A 22,141-nucleotide genomic window follows, 5' to 3' on the forward strand; every position below is an offset into this window, starting at 1 on the left:
TCAAACTGAGTTTTGACTATCAACCAATAAATTCATTTTAGAGGGGCTAGTCAGTACTGTATCCTTCTAAAGAAAAATTCCTATAAGGAGACTAATTTCGAGATCACTTTTACAAAAGAAGCGTTCAGTGCAGGGTCATCAAAGCGCTGCTGGATGTGCCCAGACTGACCTCTGCTGGGCAGTCCGTTAACCTGCCAACATATTTTTTCTCGAGAAAATATGGCAAGGAAAAGAGCATTTTCCCCAAATTATATCTAGTCTTTAGATTTATATAGTTCGACTTACAGAAATACTCATCAAGGCCTCCACATACCTTACAGCAAAACCTTGTATAGCACTGGGCTGCCAGAGGCAAACGACCCTGGGCAGAGTGGGGTACTGGTGCGATTACCGGAGCTCCCCAATCTCAATGCTCCTGTTGACATTCTCCATGCTCCTATGCAGCTCAGGCTCGCTGGTGTATGCATTAGAAGTACATTAAGAGCCCCTGCTGACTGAGCCTGATTTCAGGGGCTTGTCGGGTAAAACTACAGATCCCTTGAAGTATTTCCTAGGTGCTCATCACAAAGCTATCGTCCACCACTTTGTGGAGGCCACTTATGCCCCTAACTAGCCAAGGGAGACAACTCTGGTGTGTATGATGCAATCAAGCTGAACTTGAATATAAAATCCTATGCTCCAATTCACACAAAATTGCAGAAAATAAACAAGAATTCCCCTAAAAATAAGATATTTTTCCATTACTAATATTCTTTTAAAATACAGACCTATCTTGGAGAGATTCCAGGTTCGGTTTTAGACCACCACAATAAAGCAAATATCACAGTAAAAAACCAGTCACAGAGCTTTTTGGCTTCCCAGTGCATATGAAAGTTGTGTGTGCACTATATACGGCAGTCTATTAAGTGTGGAACGGCATTATGGTGGTTTTTTTAATGTACAAACCTTAATTTAAAAATACTTTTATTGTTAAAAATGCTAACCATCAACTAAGGCTTCAGCAAGTCATAATCTTCTTGCTGGTGGAAGGTCTTAAAATACACTATCCGCAGAGCACAATAAAGCAAGGTGTGCCTACGAGTCTGTTTTCGGCAGTAAAAATATAAAACTTACAAAATTATTTTTATTTCAAAATTTGGTAAAAGAAGGGGGAAAATGAGGATGAAATAAAAATGACCTATACCCCCATCACTGAGTTGTTATAAAATTTTGGTTCATTCTGTGCCCGTCCTTCTCTCCGCGTACATGTGCGCAGGAGTGCCGGCGCACATCCTGACTGGGAGCTGTCCGTTCTGTAGCTTGCCTTTTTCACATAATATTATATTGTGATGATTTCCCCATTAATAAATACTCTTTAACACAATTTTTATTTTATGATGTCAACAGATTGTAATGCAGGTAACCAATATCTTATTATTAAATATTGGAGTTATTCCTAAATGGAACTATGCTGAATGGCCTTATGTATAAATATTTAACCAAATGTTTCATTATTTCTCTAGGATACGTTCTCTGGATAAGCTCGCTGGGTCAAAGTTATGGAGTACTAACATTCTTAAGATTCCAAAACAACCTACTCTATAGAAATGGCGTTCCCATTTCAGCGTCCACCACAACACGGCCATGCCCACTTCACTTCACCCTCACCCACGCCGAGAATTATAATTTAAAAAATACGGTTTGGCAGCCTAACATATTCATATTTATGCATAATAATCACACTTCTCTTGACCTTGTTTTTGGTCAATAAAAAAAAAAACGCATGCCCTGCTGGTGTGGCTCAGTGAACTGAGTGCTGGTCTGCGAACCAAAGGGTCGCTGGTTCCATTTCCAGTCAAGGCACCTGCCTGGACTGTGGGCCAGGTACCCAGGTGGGGGTGTGCGAGAGGCAACCAATGTATCTCTCACACTGTGGGGAACCGTTCCAAGCGTGGGAAATGTGGCTCAGCCCCCACTTGGAAAACCAGTGGGGAGCGAAGTAGGCGGGCAGGACCCACGTCCATGGATAAGTTCTCCAGTGGGAAATCAGGCCTGCATTGTACTTAGACTGCTATGAGACTTGCTCTTGCTAAAACTCCATCACCCTGAATTGAGGAAGCAAATGTTTACTGAGTATCTTTATCTTCCCAGAATCTGGGCTAGACCCCCCAGGTATGGGACAAAGCCTTTTCGACCATTTCTCCTTTTACATTGCAAATACCCACTTTGATGTACTCAGTGACTTCCTCTCCTGCATCTGCAAAGATAACCACCCCAAACAAACCTATGAATAATAAATGAGGACCATCTTTGATGTAGGAGGCCTAGAAAAACAATAAAGCCTGTCCAGGCAGGGGTGAAGGGGTCTCTCTCTAACTTGGAGAGTGGCCACGTAGCCCCTTTTCCCCCACCGGATTTCTATAGTCCGTGTGTGTGTTTGAATACTGAAACCTCAACAGCAGATCTTGCGGGACAAGATCCGCATCATCACACATTGATGTTTTCCTCTCTGTTTTTCTCTCTCCCTTCCCATCTCTCTAAAAAATAAACAAATAAAATCTTAAAAAAAATACAAAAAAATAATTGTATTTTTCCTGATTATATATTCATTCCTTTTACCCATTTTTCTACTAGTGCATTGATACTTTTCTTATTTATAGGAGTCCTTCATGTATTAAGGCTGTTGACTCTGTTGGTCTCAGTGTTGTACACGCAAAGGTTGCTGATCCAAATACACCCTGAAATTATTAGTTTCGGTGTGGTGTGACTTCTCCTTGGGCTCAATAAATTCTTTCCAGAAAAAAAATAAAATGAAATAAAACTCCAATTCAATAAGTATGGAATAAGCCCCATTAAATACTGGGGAGACTAAGGTGAAGAGACCAGCAAATAAACTATGAAGAAGAAATAGCCTATGTACTCCAAGATTTTTTCTTCAAAAATGTTCTTAAAAGATATGTGACTCTGAACTTCTGGTCAAGATGGTGACGTAGGCAGACGAGGCTCATCTCTTCACACGACCACATCAAAATTACAACTAAAATATAGGATACCCATCACTCAGAACCCTCAGAAATTGAGTTGAGTGGAAATCTGACAACTATGGAATTAAAGAAACCACATACATCTAGACTGGTAGGAGGGACGCAGATGCAAAACCAGCTGGTCCCATACCCACGTGTGGTGGATAAAAATTTGGAAGGGATATCTTGGGAGCGAGGAGTCCCAGACCCTTACCACATCCCCCAGCCCAGGATTCCAGTGCCAGAAGATAAGTCCCCATAACTTCTGACTGCAAAAACCAGTGGGGATTGAGTCGGTAGAATAACATGCTGGAGCCCCAAGCAGTTCCTCTTAAAGAACCCACACACAGACTCACCTACTCAGACTCACTCCCTCTGAGCATCAGCACTGGGGTAGCAGCTTGAAAGGCACCAGTGGCATATAGGGGGAAATTGAAGTGTCTGGCATCAGGGCAAGCAAAGGCCGTAGTTCCTTTGCTAAACCCTCCACCCACAGAGCCAGCAGGCTGGTGCCATATCTGAGAGTCCATCAACCTGACTAACACAGTTTGACCCACATTGGAGATCCCCAGCAGCTCTGTGGAGGGGACCCCTGCACAGCTGATCTTCCACAGTGGTAGGAGGTTGGTAGGCAGTGGTCACAGCCAGTTCTTGCAGCTGACTGACCTGAGTAAATCCTTCCCATTGACCTACCAACAGCAAACAAGGCTCAACTGCAAGAGGAGGTTATACTCAGCACACACAAGGGGTACACCTCAAGTACCCAGAATGGGTGATAGAGGAGGCTGTGCCACTGGACCCTCCAGGACCCCACTATATTAGGACACACTATCAAGATACAGAGTCAAAGCAGCTCTACCTAATACATAGACACAGGGAGGCTGCCAAAACGAGGAGACAAAGAAACATGGCCCAAATGAAAGAACAGACCAAAACTCCAGAAAAAGCTAAACGAAATGGAGATAAGCAATCTAACAGATGGAATTCAAAACACTGGTTAAAAGGTGCTCAAGAAACCTAGTGAGGATCTCAGCAGCATAAAAAAGATCCAGTGAGAAACGAAGCATTCACTAACTGAAACACAAAACAACTTACAGGGAAACATCAGTAGAGTGGATGAAGCTGAGAATCAAATCAATGATGTGGAACATAAGGAAGAAAAGAACACCAATCAGAAGAACAAGAAAAAATAACCCAAAAAAAATGAGGACAGTTATAAGCAGCCTCTGGGACAACTTCAAGACGTCCAACATTTGCATCATAGGGGTGCCAGAAGGAGAAGAGAAAGAACAAGAAATTGGAGATCTCTCTGAAAAAACAGTGAAACAAAAGTTCCCTAATTTGGTAAAGGAAGTAGACATACAAGTTCAGAAAGCACAGAGAGTCCCAAACAAGATAAGATGGAAGGAGGCCCACTCCCATCATAATTAAAATGCCAAAGGTTACAGACAGAGAATCTTAAAAGAAGCAAGAGAAGAGAAGTTAGGTACCAGATGTTTGCCAGATGGGAGGTGGGTGTGGGAGAATGGATGAAGAGGTGAGGGGATTAAGAAGTACAAATACATAGTTACAGAATAGTCATGGGGATGTAAAGTACAGTATAGGAAAGGGAGTGGCCAAAGAACTTCTACACATGACCCATGGACATGAACAATGGTGGGGGGATGCCTGAGGGAATAGGGAGTGATGGGTGGAGGGGGACAAAGGTGGAGAAATCAGGACAACTGAAATAGCATAATCGATAAAATATAATTTTAATTAAAAAAAGGTATGTGACTTTAAGAGTATATTTATTAAAAGAATACTGATGTTAACTCAGTGCTGAGAGAGTTACAATGCTATTATTAAATAAAAGCCTTTCTCTTCTTTCTTCTGTAAATGGTTATTTCTGTGGTTGAATACTGGTAACTTTTCTGTTTTTAATCAATTATTTTATTATATAATGTCATTTAGAAATGTTATTTATTTTTCTTTGTACAACAATTTTAAAATTATAGTTATTTTGCTGTGGAAAAGAAAATTCCATCCTATAGGAAAGAGAAAACTCCTCAAGACCACTTACTGGCATTTTTATTTACATATTAGAGCGGGTCAGCCAGTGAAAATCCTAGAAAAAGAAAAGACAACAAACATTCAGTTGAAAGAAATAATTGTCTCAAACTACATCCTCCGTGTTTTCCTGGCTGTAGAATGTAAAAGTCCCATTACGACCACATCTACCACATTGGTGGTAAATAAGGTTTGTTTTTGGCCCAGTGCTTCACCCAAAAAGGAGCTAAAAAAATCCATAGTGAGCCTTTCTGTCCTCTCTCATTAAGAGAGTCTGAAATAAACAGAGGTACACTCAAAAGAAGAGAGGAGAAAGAGACCCAAAAAGGGTCAGGCTCCCAGGTGGAAGAAGCACCTGGGTAGGAAGAGCAGTGCAAGAAAGCTTTCCCAGGACTAACACCACTCCACACGTGTGGCTTGGACATGGGTGACTACAGATGAGCTCCTCCTGGTATGAAGGCCCACACTGTGAACTGATGGCCAACCGTGAATGGACAAGAGACAATCAATGAAAATCAACAGTCTGGGCACTACGATGTATGGAGTTTTACTGGAATGAGGATAAATAATACCAAAGAGGTAGATACAAGAAATAGAAGAATAATCCTTAAATTATAAAAGAATACATAAAAGCTGTATTTCTCCAGGAATGCGCCCTCCAAATTCATGGAGAACCACTAAATAAAATAGACTAATGAAAACCATATAGTGTAATAAAAGTTATGTGAATGGCTTTGGGGCCGTATTTAAGTAAAATAAAGGTTACCTGAACACAAGCACTGGGATACCTTGACAGTCTGACCTGATAACCAAGGTGGCTACTAAGCAGCTAAGAGGTGCTGCACGTACAGAGTGGATACAGGGAATGAAGACACGATTCACGGTGCGTGGAGCTTGGAGCAGGTGGTGCAAGATTTCACCACATTACTCAAGTGCTGCACAATTTAAAACTTAAGAACTGTTTATTTCTGAAATTTCCCATTTAGTATTTTCAGATCACAGTTGGCCATGGGTAACTGAACCACGGAAAGGAAAACTTTAGGTAAGGATAGCCTACTGTACTAACTTCGGGCTCTGTTCCTCTTTTCTCAGTTCAACGCTTTTTCTTTTTCCATTTGTTGCTATGAACCTCCCTCTTAGAACTACTTTTCCTGCATCCCATCAGTTTTGTTATGTTGTGTGTCCATTTTCATTTGTCTTAAGGTATTTTTTAAATTTCTTTTTTGATTTCTTCTTTGACCCATTAGTTGTTCAATTGCACATTGTTTTGTCTCCACATATTTGTGAATTTTCTAGTTCTCTTCTTATAAGTGATTTGCAGTTTCAGACCAGTGTGGTTAGAAAAGATGCTTGGCATGATTTCAATCTCCTTAAATCTACGAAGACTTGTTTTGTGAACTAAGATATGATCTATCCTGAAGAATGTCCCGTGTACATTCAGGAAGAGTGTGTATTTTGTTGCTTTTGGATTAAATATTCTATATACATCTGTGAAGTCCATCTGGTCTAACGTGTCACTGAAGGCCATGTTCCCTTATTGATTTGCCATCTGGATGATCTATCCATTGACCTAAGCAGGGTATAAGAGTTCCTTACTATTATTGTATTGCTTTCTATTCCTCCCTTTTGGTTTGTTAATACTGGCTTTATATATTTAGGTTCTCCTATGTTGGATGCATAAATATTTACAAATGATATACCCTATTGTTGGACTGAACCCTTTATCATTATGTAATGCCTTTGTTTTTATTACAGTTTTTGTTTTAAAGTCTGTTTTGTCTAATATAAGTATAGCTACTCCAGCTTTCTTTTGGTTTCCATTTGCACGGAGTATTTTTTCTCTCTCTTCCATTCCAGTCTGCGTGTGTCCTTACACATGAAGTAGGCAGCATACAGATGTGTCTGGCTTTTTCATCCACCCAGTCACTGTCTTAAGATTGGAGAATTTAGTCCATTTACATTTAAAGTAATTACCAATAGGTATGTATTTTTGCTGCTTTGTTAACTGTTTTCTAGCTGTTTTATATTTCTGATCTCTTCCTTTTGCCAAAGTCTCAGAATTTCAGTAGAATTATATATATATATCATAGGTTCTAAATTAATATATTTTCATTTCATTGGTGGTCCAAGTGTCCATTTGCCCATTTGTCCACTGTCTTGTTCTAAAAGATCTCACAGTAGATATATGTATAAAGAACCAAGACAAAAACTAGATGAAAAAATTATCTGCTCTGAAAACAATGGCTAATACACAATGTGGAAGGATGCAGGACAGGTATATAATAAGAAAGGGCAAGTGGCAGGACCAGGATCAGAGGACAAAACTAAGAATGAACGCAGCTTAATCTGGAATGGAAGAGGATCACGCTACACACTTTGCTTTAGAGGCCAAAGTAACTAACTTTGAATGTGGCTGCACAAATCATCCTGTTAGTCTCACCTCTCCCTGTACTTCCTTCACTCCGTCAGCCGGCTGGCCTTCATGCAGTTCCTCAGGCTTGCCGTGCTCTCTCCTGCCCCAGCCTCCACACGTCTTCCCCCAACTCTTTGCTGAGTTTGCCCCCACTTATCCTTTGGATCTGTTTCAGCATCGCTTCCTCTGAGGAGCCTTCTCTGTGGTCACCATCTAAGTCAGATGCCTTTGCTGTACACTCATTCAGAACTGGTTCTTTTCCTTCATTCTGCCTCACTCTGTCCTAACGCACTCAGTTGGGAGGTGACTGGCCTGTTCCTCTCCTCTGCTGCCCTGTTAGCTCCATGAAGTGAGACTGAGGCTGGTTCTGCTCACCATGCTATTCTTTGCACCCACCTAACACATATCTCAACAAATACTCATTGGACAAATAATAAAACTGCCAAACTCAGAAATGGTTTCGAAAGAACTCTCTAAAAACAGGTATTCTAGTAATTTTGTTTACCTGGGATTTCCGCATGGCTTGTGGCTCAATCATGATGTTGATAAGAGAGGGCTTGGCTGTTTCTGCCAGGCTTTGCTTCAGGGATTCTTGGAGTTCTTCTGGTGTTTGTACAAAATACCCTTTGCCTCCAAATGCAGTCATGACCTGCTCGTAACGTGAATTTGGCAGCAGACATATTGGAGGGACCCTGAAAAAAGTAGATCACAGTAAATAGAAAAAAAAATCGTATCATTCTGACACAGTTTGTGGAAAAGTTTAAGCTAAACTGAAAGGCATACTTTTATATCCAACACTTCAACTGAGATGCCAGTAGACCAAACTGTCCATAATTTTACATTGTCTATCCAGAAAAGTCAACTATAACCTTTTTGTGATGATAGAAAAGTTTTATATTTGTGCTCTCCAATATAATAGCCACTAGCAAGCTTTGCTGTGAGCACTTGAAATGTGACTAGTTAAAATAAGAAACTGAATTTGTTTGTTTTGCTGTTGTTTTTAAGGTTTTAATTTACATTTTTTGTCAATTTTTAAATTATCTCATTGTTGTTCAATCACAGTCGTCTGCATTTTCTCTCCACCCCTCTACCCCACCCCAGCCAAACCCACCTCCCTCCCCTGCTTCCACCCTCCCCCTTGGTTTTGTCCATGTGTCCTTTATAGTAGTTCCTGAAAACCCTTCTCCCCACTATCCCTTCCCCACTCCCCTCTGACTACTGTTAGATTGTTCTTAACTTCAATGTCTCTGGTTATATTTTGTTTGCTTTTTTCTTCTGTTGATTATGTTCCAGTTAAAGGTGAGATCATATGGTATTTGTCCTTACCGCCTGGCTTATTTCACTTAGCATAATGCTCTCCAGTTCCATCCATGCTGTTGCAAAGGGTATAAGTTCCTTCTTTCTCTCTGCTGTGTAGAATTCCATTGTGTAAATGTACCCTAGTTTTTGGATCCACTCATTTGCTGACGGGCACTTAGGTTGCTTCCAGTACTTGACTATTGTGAATTGTGCTGCTATGAACATTAGGGTGCATAGGTTCTTTTGGATTGGTGGTTCAGGGCTCTTAGGGTATAATCCCAGCAGAAGAATTGCTGGGTCAAAAGGCAGTTCCATTTTTAGTTTTCTGAGGAAATTCCATACTGTTTTCCACAGTGGCCTCACCAGTCTGCATTCCCACTAACAATGTACTAAGGTTCCCTTTTCTCTGCATCCTCTCCAACATGTTTGTTCATTTGTTTATGTTGGCCACTCTGACTGGTGTGAGATGGTACCTCATTGTGGTTTTAATTTGCATCTCTCTGATGGCTAGTGATGCTGAGCATCTTTTTATATGTCTCTGGGCGCTCTGTATGTCTTCCTTGGAGAAGTGTCTGTTCAAGTCCTTTGCCCATTTTTTAATTGGGTTGTTTGTCTTCCTGGAGTGGAGTCGTGTGAGTTCTTTATATATTTTGGATATCAGACCCTTGTCAGAGGTATCACTTGAAAATATATTTTCCCACACTGTTGGTTCTCTTTACATTTTAATGCCGTTTTCTTTAGCCACGCAGAAGCTTTTTTATTTTGATGAGATCCCATTTGTTTACTCTTTCCATTATGTCCCTTGCTTTAGGGGACATGTCTATGAGGATGTTGCTGCGTGGAACGTCTGAGATTTTCCTGCCAATGTTTTCCTCTAGGACTCTTATGGTGTTACAACTTATATTTAAGTCTTTTATCCACCTTGAATTAATTTTTTGTGTATGGTGTAAGTTGGTGATCGAGTTTCATTTTTTTGCACGTAGCTGTCCAGATCTCCCAACACCATTTGTTGAAGAGGCTGTTTTTGCTCCATTTTATGCTCCTGCCTCCTTTGTCAAATATTAATATTAATTAATTAAATAAATATTAATTATTAAAGACGAGTTTATTTCTGGGCTCTCTGTTCTGTTCCATTGGTCTATGTGCCTGTTTTTATGCCAGTACCAGGCTGTTTTGATTATAGTGGCCTTGTAATACGGTTTGATGTCAGGTATTGTGATCCCTCCTGCTTTGTTCTTCTTTCTCAAAATTGCTACAGCTATTTGGGGTTGTTTATGGTTCCATATAAGTTTCTGAAATGTTTGTTCTATATCTGTGAAATATGTCATGGGTACTTTAATAGGGATTGCATTGAATCTATAAATTGCTTTGGGTAGTATGGCCATTTTGATGACATTAATTCTTCCAATCCATGAGCATGGTACATGCTTCCATTTGTTTGTGTCTTCCTTAATTTCTTTCTTCAGTGTTGTATAGTTTTTGAGTACAGGTCTTTTACCTCCTTGGTTAGGTTTATTCCTAGGTACTTTATTTTTCTTGTTGCTATATCAAATGGGATTTTTTTCCTGATTTCTGTTTCTGCTGTTTCATTGTTGGTGTACAAGAATGCCTTTGATTTCTGAGTATTGACTTCGTATCCGGATGATTGCCAAATTCATTTATTAGGTCGAGAAGTTTTTTGGTGGAATTTATAGGATTTTCCAGGTACACTATCATGCCACCTGCAAACAATGACAGTTTTGTTTCCTACTTTCCAATTTGGATGCCTTTTATTTCTTTTTCTTGTCTGATTGCTGTGGCTAGGACTTCCAATACTATGTTGAATAGGAGTGGTGAGACAGAGTATCCTTATCTTGTTCCTGATCTTAGTGGGAAAGCTCTAAGTTTTTGTCCATTGAGTGTGATGTTGGCTGTAGTTCTCTCATATATGGCCTTTATTATGTTGAGGAATGCTCCCTCTATTCCCACTTTGCTGAGTGTTTTTATCATAAATGGGTGCTGTACCTTATCAATTGCTTTTTCCGCATCTATTGATATCATGTGGTTTTTGTCTTTGCTTTTGTTTTTGTGGTGTATTATGTTTATTGATTTGTGAATATTGTATCATCCTTGAATCCCTGGGATGAATCCCATTTGATCATGGTGTATGATCTTTTTAACATATTGCTGGATGCGCTTTGCCAATATTTTGTTGAGGATTTTAGCATCTATGTTCATCAGCGATATTGGCCTGAAGTTTTCCTTCTTTGTTATGTCTTTATCTGGTTTTGGGATTAGGATGATGTTGGCTTCATAAAACAAGTTTGGGAGTCTTCCATCTTCTTGAATTTTTTGAAATAATCTGTGGAGGATGGGGGTTAGCTATCCCTTAAATGCTCTGTAGAATTCTCCTGTGAAAACGTCTGGTCCAGGGCTTTTGTGTGTTGGAAGCTTTTTGATTACTGTTTCAATTTCATCAGGTGTTACTGGTCTGTTCAGGCTTTCTGCTTCTTCTTCATTGAGTTTTGGAAGGTTATATTTTTCTAGAAATTTGTCCATTTCATCTAGGTTTTCACATTTCTTGGCATATAGTTCTTTGTAGTAATTTCTTATATTCCTTTGTATTTTGGTGGTATCCGTTGTAGTCTCTCTTCTTTCATTTCTGATTGTGTTTATCTGGGTCCTCTCTCTTTTTTTCTTGATGAGCCTGCTTAAGGGCTTGTCGATTTTGCCTTTTCAAAGAACCAGGTCTTGGATTCATTGATCCTTAAAATTGTGCTTTTAGTCTCTAAGTCATTTAATTCTACTCTGATCTTGGTTATTTCTTTCCTTGTACTTGCTGGGTTGTCTTTGTTGTTGTTCCTTGAGTTCTTGTAGGTGTAGGGTTAGGTTGTTTATTTGAAATGTTTCTATTCTTTTTAGGTAGGCCTGTATCGCTATGAACTTCCTCAGGACTGCCTTTGCTGTGTCCCATAAGTTTTGGATTGTTGGGAGTTCATTTTCATTTGTTTCCAGAAACTTTTTGATTTCTTCCCTAATCTCATTCTTCACCCATTCATTGTTTAATAGCATGCTATGCAATCTCCATGTTTTTGAGTGTTTTGGGGTTTTTCCTTGAGATTTATTTCTAGTTTCAGACCCTTGTGGTCAGAGAAAATGTTTGATATGATTTCAATTTTCTTGAACTTGCTCGGGTTTGTTTTGTGTCCTATCATGTGGTCTATCTTTGAAAATGTTCCATGTGCACTTGAAAAGAATGTGTATTTTGCTTCCTTGGCATGAAAGGCTCTATATATATCAGTTAAGTCCATTTCATCTAGGGCATTGTTCAATGCCACAATATCTTTGTTGACATTTTGTTTGGAAGATCTGTCCATCTTTGAGAGTGGGGTATTAAAATCCCCTACTATAATTGTGTTGCTGTCAATATCTTTCTTGAAGTCCTCCAAGATTGTATTTATGTATTTGGGTGCTCCTATGTTGGGTGCATATATATTTACAATGTTTATGTCATCTTGGTGGGTTTTTCAAGTATTATGGAGTGACCTTCTGGGTCTCTCTTTATGGCCCTTTTTTTGAAGTCTATTTTGTCTGATAGGAGTACTGCTACCCCTGGTTTTTTTTCCTGTCTGTTTGCTTGGAAAATTTGTTTCCAGCCCTTCACTTTCAGTCTGTGTAGGTCTTTTGTCCTGAGGTGGGTCTCTTATAGGCAGCATATGTGTGGGGCATGCTTTCTTATCCATTCAGCTATTCTATGTCTTTTGATTGGAGCATTTAATCCATTTACATTTAAGGTTATTATTGATAGGTACTCATTCATTGCCATTTTTTTGTACCTGTGTTCCTCTCTCTCTCTCTCTCTCTCTCTCTTTTCCTTCGTTTCCTTAAAGCAGTCCCTTTAGCATCTCCTGCAGCGCTGGTTTGGTGGAGGTATATTCTTTTAGACTTCTTTTGGCTGGGAAACTCCTTATTTGGCCTTCTATCTTGATTGAGAGCTTTGCTGGGTAAAGTAGTCTTGGTTGCAGGCCTCTGGTTCTCATTACTTGTACTATTTTTTGCCATTCTCTTCTGGCTTGGAGCGTTTCCATTGAGAAGTAAGCTGCTAACCTTATTGGGGCTCCCTTGTATGTTACTTCCTGTTTCTCCCTTGCTGCCTTTAAGATTCTTTCTTTGTCTTGGAATTTTGCCATATTAATTATGATGTGTCTTGAAGTGGGCCTCTTTGGGTTCCTCTTGATTGGGACTCTCTGTGATTCCTGGATTTGTGTGACTTTCCCTCATGAAATTAGGGAAATTTTCCATCATTACTTTTTCAAACAGGTTTTCTATCTTTTACTCTTCCTCTTCTTCTTCTGGTATCCCTATTATATGGATATTATTACATTTCATATTGTTCTGCATTTCCCTTAACCCCTCTTCATTCTTTCTGAGCCTCTTTTCCTTTTCTTGCTCATTCTGGGTGTTTTTTTCTACCTTGTCCTCTAGTTCGCTGATCTGATCCTCTGCTTCATCGAGCCTGCTTTTGATTCCTTCTACTGTGTTCTTCAGTTCAGAAGTTGTATTCTTCATTTCTTCTTGGCCCTTGTTGATAGTTTCTATTTCCTTTTTCATGTTGATATAGTTTGCAGTGAGTTCATTGTAGTTTCCCTGTAGTTTTTGGCAATTCTGTGTGAGCTTATTAAGCCTCCTGATAACCAATTCTTTGAACTCAACATCTGATGGTTGACTTGCTTCTTTTTCATTTAGCATCGTTTCTGAGACTTCCTCCTTTCCTTTCATTTGGGGATCGTTTCTTTGTCTTCCCATTGTTTGCGAGACTTCCTGTTAGCCTCTGCTTCTTAAGTTGCTCTGTTTTGAATTCCTGGGTTTATGGTGGAAACTTCTGTGGTAGAATACCTGTGAGATTCAGTGGTACAGTCTCCTTGATCTCCCAATCTTACTGATCTTGGGCTGTGGTTTATGTTGGCTCTGTGTATGTCTTTGGTTTTTGGTTCTTGTTGGGTCTTTCTTTGGTGGGTCTTTCCCACCAGCTGGTTATCTGAGGGTCAGTCTGTCCCCCACTTCTTGTTTTCTGTTGTGCAGATGTGGGCAGGTTGTGTTGGAGCTGGTTCTTCCATGTGTACAAGGTTTTGAGGCTTTTCTCTTGCTCTTGTTCAGTTGTTTGTCCTTAGTAATTTCTTCACCATTTAGTTGTATTTCCAGATAGGTCCTGGGTTGAGTTATTGTGACTTCCACTCCCTCCTTCACCTTCTTCTGTTGTTAGCTGTTGGTGTTTCCTTTGTTGGTGGGTTTCCTCTTCCAGGAGGTATCCTGGTGTTCACAGCTTCTACCTACTCTTTTTTATGATAGGTTGTAGAGGGAAGGCGAAATGGTTTAAGAGAGCAGGAGTGTATTATATGATATTTAAAGTACCAGCCCTTAGAGAAGAGATAGGAGATCCTTTGGATATATATATAGTGTTAACTGTGATAATTCACCCACCTAGTCACTTTTTAGAAAGGGTGGAAAGAAGACTCTTGTTGTGGGGAGGAAGGATTGTGAGTTGGATCTAGAAAGCTGTGAGCTTGTGGGAGGTCAGATTATGAGGTAAAGTGAGAGAGTAAGGGTAGAAAATAGGTGCAATGTGTGAGAGAATGGAGGTAACCACACCAGTAATAAAGTTCAGGAAACAGTGAAGTGGGCTGAGATCTGGGAGGGGTTCTGTGTAGTATTTACAGATGTATGGAACAGCTATTATCTACAATAGTAATGGAGCAACAATCATATGACAGAATCTATGTGATCTGGATAACTAGATAGGGTGTATAGGTCCTGGAATAGTGTGCTAATAGAACTCAAGTGAAGTGAAAGACAGTTAATTAACAATACACTGTGAGAGAGGGAACAAGGGGAAACCAGTCAAACAATGCAAATTAACCAGTCAAACGAAGAAGACTAAACAGAAAGAAGAGAGATACAAAAATACTAATAAAATGAGTGGAGTAAGAATAATGAAAAAATAATAAAAATATATAATAACTTGCAAGTTCACTGGAGTAGCAAAGTGAAATTTGTTTCACTGTCTCAGCTGTTGGGATGCCCCCCTTTTGGGGTCCAATTTTGATCTTTTCACAGTTCCAGGCTTTATTGTCTCACTTGTGGGGATTTAAAAAAAAAAAAAAGATGGAAGGAAAAAGAGATATAAAGGGAGAGAAAGGAGAAGAACAAGAAAGAAGGAAAGAGAGGAAGAAGGTGTTAAAAGAAAAAATAATTTAAAAAAATAATAAAGACTTACTTTAAAAAAAAACCCCAAAACCAAAAAAAACAAGCCTGCTGGCTTCAAACTGGCCAAGCCAGTTTTGCTGGTCTTTTTGGCTGCAGCCAACTCAGAGGGCCTACCTCAAGCTTTTCTCCACCCGACCAGCACTCGGGCAGCCTCCTGCCCAGCTCTCCAGTGGCCCCCGGACTCATAGGTTCAGGCACTCACCCTCCTCCAGGGTGGGGGGGGGGGCCCTTCCGTGATGCACACTCTCCCCATGCCTGTGGTCTCACGTCCCTCCGAGTTACACTCTTCCCTGGTTGGTGCCTGTGGTCTCAGGACCCTCCCCCCCCCACCGAGGTGCACACTCTTCCCTGGTGCTTCGGATTTGGGCTTGAAACCCCCCACACCCTGGAGGGAGCACCAGCTGGTCGGCTGGAGAGGAGACTGGAGCTGCTGCTGCTGCAGGGGAATTCCCCAAAGTGACCCCGAGTTTTTTGAGAAAATCCTCCTGCTCAGTCCTGCCGCTCCATACAAGGGGGGGCCTGTTCTCTCACACAGCCCACCTCTCTGGCTAGACCGGGACTGTCCAGGTCAGGGTCCCACAGGGCCTGACTCTCAACTCTCCCTAGCCGGTACCCACCGTCTCTGTGGGTTTACCACACTTCATCCTTATTCCCCTCCCTGTGACTTCAAACAACCAGGTCTCTCTCCGTGCCACTCAAGCCTTGTTTGGCAGGGGAGGGAGCTGTTAGCTCGGCTCTCTCCCAGGAGTCCTGGGGCAGGACCAGTGGCGCGGGCCTGGGGCTGCAGTCGCCCTGGTCCCCACAGTGGTTCCAGAGACCTTTTTGTCCTGAAGCAGTCCCCTTACCATCTGTTTTTCCAGTGTCCTCTATACTTTTTGGTCTCCTATCTTCATAAACGCTGGGGTACTGTTGCCTGTTCACTTTGTTTCTCAGTAGATCAGTTAGGTGTTTCACTCAGGTGCAGGGGGAAGTGGACTCCACTCCCACCTTATCTCCAAGGGTTTTTTTTAAATCGAAGTATAGCCGGCATACAATATTATATTAGGTTCAGGTATGCAACATAGTGATTCGTCATTTATATACTGTACGATGTGACTGCCATAGTATGTCACAGTAACCATCCGTTACTGTGCAAAGTTATTACAATATTACTGATTATAGTCTCTGTGCTATACTCTACATCCCAGTGGCTACAAATAACACATACAATGAATATAATACTTATTATAAAATAAATAATATTTTATATCTGGAAGTTTGTACCTCTTAATTCACCTTTTTCACCCATCCCCTTCCTTCCCTTCCCACAGGAAACCATCAGTTTGTTCTCTGTATCTATGAGTCGGTTTGTTTTTTGTGTTCATTTGCTTTTTTAGATTCCACATATAAGTAAAATCGTATCGTATTTGTCTCTCTCAGTCTGGTTTATTTCACTTAGCATAATACGTCCCTTTACGTCCATCACATCGTTGAAAATGGCAAGATTTCATTCCTTGTTATTATTAACATTCCATTGTGTATATATACCTTACATCTTTATCCATTCATCTGTCAATGAACACCTAAGTTGCTTCCATCTCTCGGCTATTGTAAATAATGCTGCAGTGACCATAGAGGTGCATCTATCTTTTAAAATTGTTGTTTTAGTTTTCCTCTGATAAATACCCAGAAGTGGAGTTGCTGGTCATACAGTAGGTCTAGATTTCATTTTGGGGGGGAACCTCCATGCTGTTCTCCACAGTGACTGTACCAATTTAAAATGCCACCAACAGTGCACGAGGGCTCCCTTTTCTCTACATCCTTGCAGAAACTTTTTTGTTGACTTTTTGACAGCAGACTTTCTGACGGGTTTGAGGTAGTATCTCATTGTGGTTTTACTTTGCATTTCCGTAATGATTAGTGATGTTGAACATATTTTCATAAATCTGTTGGCCACTTATATGTTTTCTTTGGAGAAATATTTATTCAGGTCCCAGGCTCATTTTCTAATCAGACTGTTTATTTTACTTATGTTGAGTTGTATGATTTCCTTATATATTTTGAATATTAATCTTTTCTTTCTTTTTTGTTGATGGTTTCCTTTGTTGTGCAGAAGATTTTTAGTTTGATATAGTCCCATTTGTTTATTTTTGCTTTTGTGGCCCTTGTCCAAGGTGACATATCCAAAAAGATTTGGCTAACACCAATATCAAGGAGTTTACTATCCATATTTTCTTCTATAAGTTTATGGTTTCAGGTCTTACATTTAAGTCGTTAATCCATTTTGAGTTTACATTTGCACATGGTGTAAGAAAGTGGTCCAGTTTTCCCAACACCATTTACTGAGAGACTGTCATTTTCTCATTGTGTTTTCCTGCCTCCTTTGTTGTAGATTAATTGACCAATTAGTGAGGGTTCATTTCTGGGCTCTCTGGAACTGAATTTTTAATTGAATTTAAATAACCACGTGGGTCTAGTGGCTACTACACTAAATAGCACAGGCTAACCATCAACTATTATGAACCCAAAAGAAAAAAGGAAAAAAGGAATGATTTCTGCAAAATAGCACGTAAGAAAACAGCAAATGAAGTCAATACGGCACAAGCGAACATACCCACCCCCTGCACCACCTTCCCAGGCTGACTCACAAAGTCACATCTGTCTCTGACACCCCACCGCCAGCTACAGCACTGTCTCAGTTTGCTCGGCCACCAGATGATCAAGATTTAGCTACGTGATAAAAGGAAGGAAGACCGCTGGATGTAACCATACACATTTCTACATGGTGTATTCTGAGCACTTTGCGATAAGCTCTTTCTTTAATTAATAAGGCTTGGCCATCAAGCCTTTGTCTGAGTCTTCAGTGACCTCTAATCATAAACTACTTACTGAAGTGCCCAATCATGGACGTCTGTGCAGAAGGAAGCCATGCAGGCAGGGCCCCTGGCTTAGAGGGGCTGACAACATAAACAAGCAATACAATACTCACGGCATGGAAGCACATTCCAATACAACAGACTTTTAAGAGAGAGTAAAATAGATGAGAGAGCCTTGGTCAGGTAGCTCAGTTGGTTTGAGCATTGTCCCTATAAACTAAGGTTGTAGGTTCGATCCCTGGTCAGGGCACATACAAGAAGCAACCAATGAATGCATAAATAAGTGGGACAACAAAAATCGATGTTTCTCTCTCAAATCAATAAATAAAAAAAATTAAAATAGATGAAAGTAAATATACATTGTTCTAGGTTACTTACACAGTAGTAGCATCTCCAAACTTTAACATTTCCTTCCAACTATTTGTATCAATTCCTTGGTAAATTCCATTATTATTCACCACCAAAAGTATAATTGGCAAGTTGTACCTAAAATTGACAGCAAAGTAAAAAGGAAATAATTCTTCACCTTAAAGCAATTTATTTTCCTCAAGCTGAAATTTTAACTTAAAAATGGATAGTTTTCCATAAACATTTTTGTAATACTATCCTAGTAACAGAATATCAAAACAATAAAAGAATGTCAAATCGCTAACATAATGGAGGAGTAGCACAAAGAAGGCAAGAGCAGGGGTAGAAAGACCTGGTCCTACTACTATGCAACCATGACCCTCGGGCCAATCGCTGAGCTTTTCTGAACCTTGCTTTTCATAGACCCAGGCGTTAAGAAGAACGGCATCTTCCACACTAGATTCCCTCTGAAGCACCGCCACTTCTAGGTGCTTTTTATTTGTTGAATGGTGTCTTTTTATTTGTTGAATTCCTCATAGACAGCCCACACTTGCTATATGCTTTGGGAGGTACACAAGTGACTAGCGTACATCCTCTCCTCTCAGATCACTTCACCCATAATTAGAAAAACATTACATGACGTAATAATTACAAAAAAATAGAGGACTTAACAATGTGCTAAACAGAATGATAAAGACCAAAAAAAATGGCTGATTAAACTTTACTAATGGCTGACAAAAGAATATGGGCTTTATTTTCTACAAACATAATTTCTAACATCAGTATGTACAAATATTAAATCATTATGTTGTACACTTAAAACGAATGTAACACTGCATGTCAATTATTCCTCAATAAAAAGAATTTTTCAATAAAAAAATAATCTCTGAGATCAGGTGTAGAAGCCAAACCAAACCGCACACTGTTAGGTCACAGGACTGTGGTAACCGCACACTTCCCAATGCTGAACGAGTGGCTCTGCTTCGCCCTCTGGAAGGCTGACTTCCCCACAAATCACCTTTCAGGTGTACATTATGTGGTCGTCCACCACCAGGCACATACTTTCCCTCTGATTTGAAAAGTTTTATACACCAACACTTTCAAAGTCCCAAAACATGATTTACAAAAGCCCTAATAGGAGCCCTGGCTAAGAAGAGAATTGTTTTCCTAGTATAAAAAATTGGGGAGAAGGAAAATCCCTGTACTTCTCTAGTAGGATCTACAACTAACGAGTTTCTCCCTGAGTCCTCACAGCTATAGAAAACTATCTGAACAGCTCGCTTCGCTGGGCAGTCACCTCGAGCTTTACCCAGAACGTCTCAGTTGTTCCTCACAACAGTCCTCTCAGGCAGCACTTACTGCTATTCCTGTCCCTACGTGAGAGGAGACTGGAGCTTGGTGAAATGACTTGACCCAGGTCACTTAGCTCTGCAGTGGTCAAGCCAGTATTTTAATTCAGGCCATGTGACCCACAAGCCACGCTTTTAAGCACCAAGCTCTGCTGTCTCCCTGCAGAAAACAAGCTTTTCTCGGACAAAACTTGTGTTCAGCGACCTCAAAACCACTCGCCGCAGTTCTGCAGGACTCTGCCATGCAGTAAAGAGGTCCTACGCCTGCTGTCCTGGATGAGACACACGCTGGGCTTACTTAAACTAGCATCTATGCAGTGCTGTGCACCGGGCACCTGACATACGACAAATGCTGGGTAAGCATTCGTTAGGCAAGTGGGTCTTGTGTATAGTTTTTCATATTTTGGAGAAAGAAATGCTCTGACTCAGGATGCTGTTTTACCTGCAGATGGTTTCCACTTCCATGCCAGAAAACCCGAAGGCACTGTCTCCTTCCACGCAGATGACCCGCTGTCCGGGGTTTCTATCTTTAGCCACCAGGGCAGCTGCAATGGCAAACCCCAAGCCGACTCCCATTGTTCCGAAAGTACCAGCATCAAGCCTATTGGAGAGTGAAGCTAAAATGAAACCCTCTGGGGCGAGTCACAGATGGTGGGGTTGGCATAAATCTAGATGGAGTCACATGGTTCATGGAAAAATGAAGAACAGCAAAAACATCCTCTTCCATATAAAGTTTTAGACTGTGAGGAACTAATTTGTCAAAGATAAGCAGAATGAGAAAAAAAGTTACCCACGACTGCTTGGAAGACTGAATGTGTACTTAGAACAGTGACCATTTAAATGGTCACAGGACCCTGGGGCCATAGGAGCCTGGAGCCATAGGACCCTGGAGCACAAACTCGCTACACAGCCTCACTGAAGAACGCTTTCCCGAACTCTGTCCTTATACGCTGGGTATATATAATTCTCAAATGGCTTATTAATCTGCATTGTTGTAGTTTCAAATGTAACACATTATAATCCATCATAATTTCTTTTTCGGAAGCTTCACCTGTGACGAGGAAGGTAGTTTTGCAGCACAGTGCGTCCAATATCCATAGTATTTGCTCCTTCACTTACTATAATACAATCTCTGGGTAGTTGTTCTCGAAAGCTGTAGAATACTGTGTAATAATTCATAGGCAGGGACTTTTTGGAAGCTAGTTCCTAAAATATTAGAGGGAAATATAATCATGTTAGATCGAGATAGGAAAATACACACTCCCAATAAGCTACTATCAAACTTACTTGGAAACAGGCCAACAGCTGCAAGCTATGAGGTTCCCAAAGGGCCACCGATGGCCACTCTGAGAAGCTAATTGATCTATGAACAGTCCTCCTGGACATGCTAAGAAAAATGGGTCCCATGGTCCCAGTTTGGGACATAATCAAATAAGCCAGGGAATGTCCCCCTTTCTGGAGAGCCACAGGGCACATTAACATGTTAAAGACGGAAGTCCTACAGGAAAGCTAACTGGAAGCACTGGATTAAAGTCAGGGTTTGAGAACCTCTGGTTCTTCCTCACTTGCACCGGAGAGTAAAGGGGATCTGCTTCCCCCACTCTTCTAAAGAGTCTCTGAGCCGAGAGAAAGCCACAGGGGCTTTAGCAGCGACAGTTCCATCTGGTCCCAGCACTGCCTCTTCGCCTGTGCTACCGTGGCCCACTGGAGCTTATACCCATGGAGGATGAGGGACCCTGCCACACTCCTGCCCCAGAGAAGAGAGGCAACTCCCTTCCCTCGTAAACTAAGGTGATTCCTAGGGAAAAGAAGGAATTAGTCACGATGCCGTTAAGGAAATAGAAGACTGGCTCTTGACAGGAGAAAGAGTCACTGATTAAAATTCAAATGAAAAATAGAATCGCATATAATCACTTCTGCTTGTTTTTAAAATGAGATGATTGATATGCTAGGAAACAATAGGAGCATAACTGAAATTTCATAGAAAACAATATCCAGCTGAACCCAGATGCATAGAAATGCACAAAACGGTGAAAAAAAAAAATCAGTAACAACCCTTCTCACAAAGAGAAAACACTACCTATATACAAAGACTTTAAATAGAAAATACCAAACCCTGCAGAGTGGCCCATTTTAGCGCCAGTAGCAGGTGGCTTTGGTGGTTTCACACATAACGATTTCCAAAGCCTGCAGCTACCAGGAGAAGCCACAAGCGCAGATGAGGAAGTCACAAAAGAACTTCTAGGAAAAACTGAAACTGAATTAAGAAGGCTATAAATGTTCTCACAAAAGATAAATAAATGTGCAGCGTGGATGTGTTAATTAGCTGGTTGGCGGAATCTCTTCATAACGTATATGCATATTAAATTACCACGCTGTACCTTTAAATATCTTACAATTTTATATGTCAATTAAACTCGATAAAGCTGAAATTTAAAAAAAAGAAAAAGGAGGCTGTATATTAGATAAAAATTTCAATTTTGATGAAACACCTATCTATTATAAATGCATGCCTTGAAGGACTTACATCTTAAAGATAGAAACGCAGGCCCCCAACTGCCCCAGGATTTAAGGCTCCAAAAA

The 22,141-nt window shown here is 40.6% G+C and overlaps 1 protein-coding gene across 5 annotated transcripts in view; it reads right to left on the reverse strand.

Moving 5' to 3' along the window:
- Positions 1-22,141, reverse strand: part of HACL1 (2-hydroxyacyl-CoA lyase 1) — a 57,120-nt gene that overhangs the window by 12,131 nt on the left and 22,848 nt on the right. For 4 of the 5 annotated variants that reach the window (XR_006656227.3, XR_006656229.3, XR_006656228.3 and 1 more), the window contains exons 13-16: positions 20,610-20,764; positions 20,001-20,159; positions 18,240-18,347; positions 7,970-8,156 (exon numbers count right to left, since the gene is read on the reverse strand). Coding sequence is in view for 1 of the 5 variants with exons in the window: in XM_024565910.4 (XP_024421678.3) it covers positions 5,077-5,109; positions 7,970-8,156; positions 18,240-18,347; positions 20,001-20,159; positions 20,610-20,764 (642 nt within the window). In the remaining 4 variants the exon portion in view is untranslated. Of the gene's footprint in view, positions 1-4,739; positions 5,110-7,969; positions 8,157-18,239; positions 18,348-20,000; positions 20,160-20,609; positions 20,765-22,141 lie in introns of those variants that run through there. The other variant, XM_024565910.4, reaches the window with a different exon arrangement.

This window comes from Desmodus rotundus, chromosome 8 (assembly GCF_022682495.2).
Source record: "Desmodus rotundus isolate HL8 chromosome 8, HLdesRot8A.1, whole genome shotgun sequence".
NCBI classification, from domain to species: domain Eukaryota; kingdom Metazoa; phylum Chordata; class Mammalia; order Chiroptera; family Phyllostomidae; genus Desmodus; species Desmodus rotundus.